The sequence below is a fragment of the Tupaia chinensis genome, unplaced genomic scaffold, assembly GCF_000334495.1.
Source record: "Tupaia chinensis unplaced genomic scaffold, TupChi_1.0 Scaffold140356_1, whole genome shotgun sequence".
NCBI classification, from domain to species: Eukaryota; Metazoa; Chordata; class Mammalia; order Scandentia; family Tupaiidae; genus Tupaia; species Tupaia belangeri.
The window spans coordinates 450042-458837 of record NW_006200233.1 but is presented as its reverse complement, the minus strand read 5'-3'; the positions used below and the strand labels follow the sequence as shown (position 1 = coordinate 458837).

Sequence of the window (8796 nt, the reverse complement as noted above, 5' to 3'; positions counted from 1 at the left end):
CCCCCGCCCCCCCGCCGCTCCCTGACCCTCCCCACATCACAGGCTTCCCGGGGCCTTTGCGAGCAGGAGAGACTCGTCACCCAGGAGTTCCGCGCCTGCCCCTCGCTGCCGGGCAGCGGCCGAGGAAGCTGTGGGGTCTCACCTCGGCCGTCCTCACTGGCGTTCTCTCGTTCTCTTCAGGAGCAGCGTTCGGGTCCTTCATCATCCTCTGTGTAGGGGGGCTCATCTCCCAAGCCCTGGGCTGGCCTTTCATCTTCTACATCTTCGGTGAGTCCCTTCTGGGAGCTCCCAACACCTCCGTCCCCCGCGCGGGCATGTGACGTCCATGTCACGCACACCGGTCTCATGTGGGAGAAGACGTCGTTTGTGAAGTTTCCGAGTCCACACAGCACACTCCACTGCCCCCGGCTCTGGGGAGCTGCGTCGTGGGGCAGAGGCTTGCCTGCACAGCACGCCGTCGGGACCCAGGCTGCGGCCTTGCCCCCTGCTGAAGCAGGACCTGGGGGACGGGCCCTCTGCTCTTAAATGCTGTCGAGGCACCGTCTGGTTAAGGTGTCGAAGCAGTGAGGGCCCTGCCGACGCGTCCTCACGTTTCGTTCGAGTTGTCATTTCTGCCCAGCATGCCCGTGCCCTCTTCTCCGCCAGGTGACTCTTACGGAGCTCAGTTCCCGGGTGGCCCTCCCCATCCCACCCAGCCGCTCTCTCCTCTGTGACCCTCACCCACAGCTCCCGCAGGTGGAGCTGGTCCCTCTGATACGCTGAGATGCTTGAGGCACGGTCCTCCTGTGTCACCACATGCCGCCCTTGCTTTGAAATTGTTAAAACCGGGCAGGACAGCTTCGTGGCTTGGTGGTTGAGGCACCCAGATCACACATGGCCAACTACATAGTTCGAATCCCAGCCCCGATGTCTCAAAACCCTTGCCACTCGCAGGTGTGTGCCTGTCCACAATCCCAATAGCATGGAGAAACCGAGGAGAGAGTGTGGCATGGCTGTGCCCGGCTACCCCCTCCCTGGGACTGCATATGCCTTCTGGCAAATTTTACGTGCCTGAGAAACAACGGGTGGGTACAATAAGCAGAGGGATTTTAAAGAACGTCGGTTTCCCAGATCTTTAACACAGTCTCCTTCAAATGGCAAGTCTCGGTGGCGAGACGAAGCGCGGCAGGTGGGTTGCCTGGTGTCGCAGACACGGCTCTTTGTCGTGAGTGGTGCCAACCAGTCACCGGGTTCACACGTGTTCACATGTGTCACTGGGAGCCGGAGCGGAAGTACGGTGGCACCAGCTCTTACGAAGGTGCTGGGACTTCCTCCTGCCGGCAGATCTCACGGGGCTCTCACGGCAGGTCGTCCACGCACACGCACACGCACACGCGTCTGCTGTCCTCAGACCTGCCTGCTCGCGTTTTCCAAACCGAGAGCATAACGTGACCTTGGGAAGTGGCCGTAAGACGTCACTCTCGACCACGGGGTCCTGGAGCCACGGGCCCACGGTGACGTGTGGAGACGCTATTTGACCGCAGTGTCCGGAATGCGGCAGCAGGAAGTCTGCAGAAGGATGAAGGAAAGCCATGGGAGGGTCCGGGTCCCCGGGGGGAGCAGCCGTGAACATCCCCGCTGGGCGCTGACGCTGACCCCCGCCCCCAGGGACCTCCGGCTGCGTCTGCTGCCTCCTGTGGTTCCTGCTGGTTTACGACGACCCCGCGCAGCACCCCTGCATCAGCCTCAGGGAGAAGGAGCACATCCTGTCGGCACTGGCCCCCCAGGTAGGACGCGGGCTGCTGGCGGGACCCCCGGCCCACACCGTCTGGTCTGCGCGACACCCGGCCCATTACCTGCTTCCTTCCAGGCCGGTTCTAGGCGCTCTGTCCCCATCAGGGCCATGGCCCGGTGCCTCCCTCTGTGGGCCATCTTCACGGGGTTCTTCAGCCACTTCTGGCTGTGCACCATCATCGTCACGTACCTGCCCATGTACCTCAGCACCGTGCTGCGCGTGAGCGTCAGAGACGTGAGTGTACCGCGGGACCCGGCAGGGCTGCATCTGCGCCCAGCGTGCCACCGACTGGCCTTCCCGATGGCCTTGAGAGGCGGCCCAGGGACCCGTCCCATAGAGAGGACCAGGCAGGTGGCGGCGTGGCACCAGCGGGTCACGGTGCTGTGAGGTGGCCGTGCGTGGCACCCGCGTCCCTAGCCAGCACGCTGCACAACAGCCCCGCCGCCGCCGCATTAGTCCCTCCCACGAGTCCATGCGGCTTTGCTCTGGGCCTGAGGTGCAGCGTGGCCCTCTGACCGGGAGGGAAGCAAGCCCGACTACCCACATCAGCAGGGAGGGGTGTCTGCGGAACCGTCCACCCTGGCGGCGCCTGCGTCCCAGTGTCGCTGTCCTTCCCGCAGAGCGGATTCCTGTCCTCCCTGCCGTTCATCGCAGCCTGGAGCTGCACGATTCTCGGGGGCCAGCTGGCAGACCTCCTCCTGTCCCGCAGCCTCCTGAGGCTGATCACTGTGCGGAAACTCTTCTCGGCCCTAGGTAAGGCTGGGCGTGCGCGCAGCGTGGCCGTGGCCGTGGCCGAGTGGGCCCTGACGCGCCCCTCCCCGCCCAGGGCTCCTCCTCCCATCGCTCTGCGCTGTGGCCCTGCCCTACGTGGCTTCCAGCTCCCTGGCCACCGTTGTCCTGCTGATACTCATTCCTGGGACCAGCAACCTGTGCGACTCGGGGTTCATCATCAACACCTTAGACGTGGCCCCCAGGTGAGCCCGGGCGCCGAGCTGGGCAGGGACCGGCCTTCCTGCCCCCTGGCCTCTCACGGGCCTTTCTCCCTCGCCTCTGGCTTCTCCCACAGGTACGCCAGTTTCCTCATGGGCATCTCGAGGGGCTTCGGGCTGATCGCGGGGATCGTCTCCTCCACGGCGACCGGATTCCTCATCAGTCAGGTTGGCCACCCTGCCCCTGCGCACTGGCCGGTGCTACTGCAGGCGCTGGATACAGCCCTGCCTGCCACTGTGCATGACAGGGACCAGGCTCCGCCCCAACACGGGAGCCTCCAAATCAGACCCTGGGAGCTCTGAAAGTAAAATAGTTAAATAAATGTCGGGCTGGGGGCATGGGCTATGCAGGTCAGAGCACAGAGGTCTGACTTCCCAGAGGGACAGAAGCAGGGAGAGTTCTTGCTTTAACCGATGGCCTGGCCAGCTGCCTGCGGCCGACCAGGGCGTGGAGACCTGTGGGTGCTGTCCACCTCCCCCGGTTTCTGTCCCTCCTCGAATATGTAAGTCAACTCAAACAAAAAGAAAGAATGTGATTCCCCGGTTAACCAGAAGTAAGAGCAAGAGAGAGGTGGCGGGGGGGCAGGATGGAGACGCAGGGGCAGGCCTGAAGGTTCTGTGCAGGTTAGTTACCGGTTTAACAATCACGCGTCCCGGGCCAGTGTAGAGAGGCTAAGTCCAGGTGGAGGGACCGGCTGAGAGTCCGGCCAGGAGCGCAGGCGCGAGGAAGACGGCCCAGAGCCCGCAGAACTGGCGGTCTGACGGTCACTCCCCTTCCAGGCCTTCTCTGGGATCTGGCCTCCGGCTCAGGCTGGGGCTGAATTGCTAGAAACCCCCGGGGCCACCGTGCTGGGAGGGACGTGTAGCTCCCGTGCTTGGGGAGGAGGCCACACAGGCCGGTGCTCACGGCTGAGGGCTGGCGGTGTCCGCCCAGACCGAGCAGAGCAGGGAGGGCGGGGAGACCACACAGGCGCCCCTCGAAGTCTCATTTCAGTGAGTAACGCTTCATTTTCACGAACGTTAAAAATCCAGATTTCCAGAAAAACATGAGTATAGTTTCATTGTTTTTGTTTAAAGAAATACCCATCCAAATTCGGAGACGGATTTTAGAGCGTTTGCCTATTGGAGTTCGGTAGACTTTCTCCCATGACTCTGACACTGGGCAGATCCACAGAGAGGCTCCCCGGAGCTGGCGCAGGATGCGCGGGACTGATCCTTACCCCGTTCTTTGCACCAGGACTCGGAGTCCGGATGGAGGAACGTCTTTTTCCTGTCCGCTGCGGTCAACCTGTTCGGCCTGGCCTTTTATCTCACGTTCGGACAAGTGGAAACTCAGGACTGGGCCAAAGAGAAAGCCCTGACCCGCCTCTGAGCACCGGGAGTCGCAAACCGCACTGTCACTGCCCGGGCGCCCGGCCCTCCTCCCGCACCGTGACTCGGCAGCTCTGCGCTGGGGCCGGAGCCCTCGCCACTGCACAGGCCGCCTGGACGGGCCCTGCTGGACGCGGCCAGAAAGTCCACGCCTGCTGCCTTAAACGCAGACAAAACCATCCACCCTGTTAAAGATCCAGTTAGGGACTTCCCTTGGGCAGGGCTAGGAGTCCTGCCTGGCTGGGGGCCCTTGGGTGCAGGAAACGTCGCTCTCGACGTGGGTGTCCGTCACGTGGTGTGCTTACTTTGTGAGAGCATACATTGGTGACACGCACACTTTCACGCGTGTGGACACTGGTGACGCACACACTTTCACGCGTGTGGAAAGTAAAACCCTTACTCAAATCCCTCCTCTCTCCCCTCTCAGGAAGGCCTCTCCTTTTGCGTCCGAGCAGGAAGGAGGGCAGTGGGATGACCCTGCTGTCCGTCTGGGGATGGAAGCCCGAGTTTCCAAACAGCAGAACACGGGAGCGCAGGCTTCCTGGAGGCAGAGCTCCGAAGCCTGGGTGGCCCGCGGCGGCCAGAGCGGCAGAGGCCAGCAGGCCAGGCTTCCAGTGCGGCTCCGACCAGGCTCCCGGGGCGGCTCCGACCGGCTGCGGCGGGCGACAGCTGACAGTCAGCGGCTCGTGTTCTGTCCCCATCGGGCGGTTCCAGGAAGAGCTGCCACCGCCTTTCCTAACGGCTTTGGAATGATGCACCCGAGCTGGCCGAACCGCCAGGAGCCCAGCTCCCCACCAAGCTCTCCTACCTAGCGGGCTGCCCGCCATTCGCTCCCCAACCCGCGCTGCCGTCTCTAACAATGACGCGGCCACTCTTTCTCTTTTGACTTCTAAATTCGACAAGTTACATTCATGGGCTTTAAACGCTGAGGGGTGTTTTTCTTATGTATCCTTTCCATACACAAGAAGGTTCGATTCAGTAGGGCCTGTCAAGGCGCCGCGGGGCCGCCCCTGCCGGTGCTCAGGGTTCCCTGTGCCGTTACTGTGTCTGCACCGGAGGTGAGGGCTGCTTTCCGAACAGGGCCCCGATGCGCTGAAAAGATTAACTCCACGGAGCTGTGCTGTCATCCGGCAGCTCGAAAGTGGCGTTCTGTATAGCTTCAGGGGTCTGAAGTCATTTCGGATAACCCTCCAGGTACCTTGGGACTGGAGAGCCCCAGAACAGCTGAGAATCTCTCTTGGCATGCTCTGCTATCAGTAAGAAGCCTTGAACACTAAAGTATTAGCTGGGGGCCGGCAGGTGGCGTGGTGGTTAAGGGCACTGGGCTCCACTTGGTCGACAGAGGGGCTGGTCCTGGACCTGGCGACTTGCTTTCTCACTTCCCCTCTCTTTCTCACTCTGTCCCTCTCTGTCAAATTAAAATAAATAAGGAAATTAATATATAGCTAACGTTAAATAAAATGATTGTTTTTGAAAACGTTAAGCCCTGACTTAAATCCCTCCTTTCACCCCCTGCACGCTGCTCCCTCGGCTCACGAGCAATGGCACGGTGGGAAGCACATTTGCTCTGCGTCTTGGGTAGGACAGAAGGCATCGGGGTAAAAGCCGGCGTGGTCTGAATGCACGGCTGTGCGGGTTAAAGAGCACAGCGCCGTCTCTCTTGAGAGCTACAAGCTCCTTCCTATGCGACAGATACTGGCTTATTGGATAATCTGAAAAGACACGATTCATTTTTGCATAGGAACGCAGAGGAAAGTACATCAGGACTTTTCCAACGGCCTGGTAGCTTCGTGTACTGTCCTGTCTGGAAGCCTGGAGCAGGCCAGCCCGTCAGCATACCAGAGTCCCGCCACGTGTCCTCCTGCAGACCCTGTCCGTCACGGTCCTCCTTCCCCTCCTTGGCCAGTGTCCTCAATAGGACATGATTTCTGCAGTTTCAGTTAGACATTCCCGGTGTTGCAGTTGCTGAAATAAGTGGCCTGGAAACAAAGGAGACTAGAAGACAGCTGTCTCGAGGAAACATGCATCTCCGTGTGGCTGCACAGCACCTGACTGAGTGTCCGAGTGCCTTGTGTAAGAGAGGCATTATTTTTCTTGACTGATCAAGGCAAGGCATCGGCGACACAGTTCCACCCGTGAACAATGTCCAGCACACAACCAGAATTTGCCAGGTCGTTTTCCAGAATAGTCTCCTTTGTCATAAAGAGGCAAGATGAGAGTTTGGCTTGAGCTGGGAGAAAAAAGGATTTGCCAGAACCATGAGGACTTCAGGTTCTCAGCTGCCACAGCACCGCAGACAGGGTCGTGGTGAGGGCTGTGTGTGAAACACCAGCTCCAGGCCTGGCCCGGGCACGGGGATAGCGTTCTGTACTGCGGTGCTGGAAGTCACATGCTCACTGTGATTCAGACCACGGCCGTGTTCACTGGGCTCACACAGGGCTCACGGGCACATCTCCGAAATCCTGGGGGATCAGGCTGGGGCAGGGATCGCTGTGTGATGAAGCCCTGACGAAGGTGCTTATTTTTCTTCTCTCACGAATAAAATAAAGTTCGGACGATGTCCCAGAGAATGGCCGCTGCCACTAGGTCAAGTCTCCTGTCTGGGCAGCTAAGCTGGCTCTGTGGCTCCTGACCGTGCTCCTAAGTCACCTGAGTCCCTGCTGGGCATTGGGGCTGGGGAGGGTGTGCACAGGGGAGGTACTCCCTCTGCCAGGGCCCACCTGCCTTCCAGAGAGGCCACAGGCTTCCTAGGACCACAGTGGGGCCGTGGACTGGAATCTTCAGAACGTCCTGCCCAGTCGCCATGTGGCTGCTCACTAACCACAGCTGTTGGCCACCCCGACGGTGACTGGGGGAAGAGAAGACCCTCGCTCTCTGTGCTCCTGATGGTCCTCACACCTTCTTCCTCAGGAAAGCATACTCATTCCTGTTTTTCTTTCTTAGGTTTTTGCTGTAAGGTGCATACACTCACTGGAGAGAGACAGAAAGAGGGAAGGTGAAAAATCACCCCCAAGGGGAGAAGGCCAGGCCACAGTCCCTTCTCCTCCGTTCTCCTCTTGGGATTTTGGGCACGCACGCACACGCACCCGGTGTAATTTTCAAGCCACCAGGTCTGGGACTTGCACCACCGTCAACAAGGGAGTCCAGCGCCTTAACCACTGTGCCATTGCTGGCCCCAACAAATGCATGTTTTTAAAAGAGATGAGGATTATGATCCAAGTCAAGGAAATGTTTTAATCTGTAGTTAAGTATTTCAAAGCTAACAAAATAGATGAAGCAAAGTTGGATTTTTGTTTCTACACAGACAGCTTGAGCCGATTTCTAAGTCAAACTGAAGTGTACGAACGACTCATGAGCATTTGTAAATGAGGTTAGAAGTTAAACTGTAGAGCCAGGCTACAGTTTCTGAATGTGAATTTGAATTTTGAAGTTGATGATTATCTATCCCAGGGTCCAGAGTCCTTCAAAAATGACTCAGCGAAAAATCTTTTACAAAGGAAAGTGACATTTAAATCCCCTCCTGCCCCACGTACAGTCAGGCTTTCCACATGTAAATTCTAAAGGAACAACTAAGTAAGGGCTTTTCTTTTGCAGAAGACCTTAATAAAATGTACGTGAAGCTCAGGATGACCGGAAAGAAACACCCAGAGTCCGCACCCCTCTGCACCTATGGCCAGGGCTGCTCTGCGGGGGCCTCTCCTCAGCTGGGTGCTGGGAGCCCCAGTACAGTCCAAGCACTGGCAAAAGGTCAGACTTGAAATCAAGAGACCTCCTCGAGACCAGCAGGTGGCGTGGTGGCTAAGGAGCTGGACTCCTATGCGGCCAACTTCAGTTGGGGCCCCAGATCTTGCGGCTTAACTTCTCACTTTCTCTCTCTCTCCCTCTCTTTCCTTCTCGCTCTCTCTCTCGTCACATTTTAAAAAGATTATACTATAAGTAAAATGAAATATTTCTTTAAAAAAGAAAGAAAGAACAAGAAACTCACCAGTAGGTGGTGTAAATGTCAAGGAGGCTGGATCCTACACGGTCAGCTGCATGGTTCGGGTCCCAGACCCAGGGACTTCGAATCACGCCAGGTACGTGTGTGTGTGTTCCCAAAACCCTGAGAGGAGAATGGAGAAGGGATTGCAGCATGGCCATTCCTCCCGGGGGTGATTTTTCATGTCCCCTGTCTATTTCAGGTGAACACATGTGCCCCATAACAAACTAGAAAGAAAGAATACGAAGCATTCTTCTGTACATTTTTTGAATACACACGTACGTATATAGAAAACATGGAGAAACCATCCTAAGTATCTTTTCTCTTTAAGTATTTATTGTAACTTATGAATTATGTGTAATCACTACACATCTTTGCAGGGTACAGAGTAGTCTTTAAAAGTGTGTATATGGTGGATACATGCTTTGAGGGTATAAATATATTGAACATTTAACATTATATTATGCAGTGAACATCCGAAACCCACTCTGAAGGTTATTCTGCAGGTACGTACTGAATTTTCTATAATGTTCTTTACTGTGAAAGCAGCTCTGAAAAAATACAGATTAAAATTCAGGCAACAAATGATTTCATAGATGGACAAAGCTAACCAACATAGCCAATGAAAGAAGAATGTGTCACTTCTATTTAAAAGACTGTGGGAGATAAGAGTTTATGATCTG

General features: G+C 56.9%; 1 protein-coding gene across 1 annotated transcript in view; it reads left to right on the top strand.

The window, feature by feature from the left end:
- The window catches only part of SLC17A2 (solute carrier family 17 member 2), a 15764-nt gene extending 10994 nt beyond the window's left edge, over nucleotides 1–4770 (top strand). The window contains exons 6-12 of the mRNA XM_006162641.3: nucleotides 181–267; nucleotides 1648–1766; nucleotides 1850–2008; nucleotides 2395–2527; nucleotides 2601–2748; nucleotides 2841–2931; nucleotides 4001–4770. Coding sequence (XP_006162703.1) covers nucleotides 181–267; nucleotides 1648–1766; nucleotides 1850–2008; nucleotides 2395–2527; nucleotides 2601–2748; nucleotides 2841–2931; nucleotides 4001–4135 — 872 coding nt within the window. The 3' untranslated portion in view covers nucleotides 4136–4770. The remainder of the gene's footprint in view (nucleotides 1–180; nucleotides 268–1647; nucleotides 1767–1849; nucleotides 2009–2394; nucleotides 2528–2600; nucleotides 2749–2840; nucleotides 2932–4000) is intronic.
- The last annotated feature ends 4026 nt before the right edge of the window (nucleotides 4771–8796 follow it).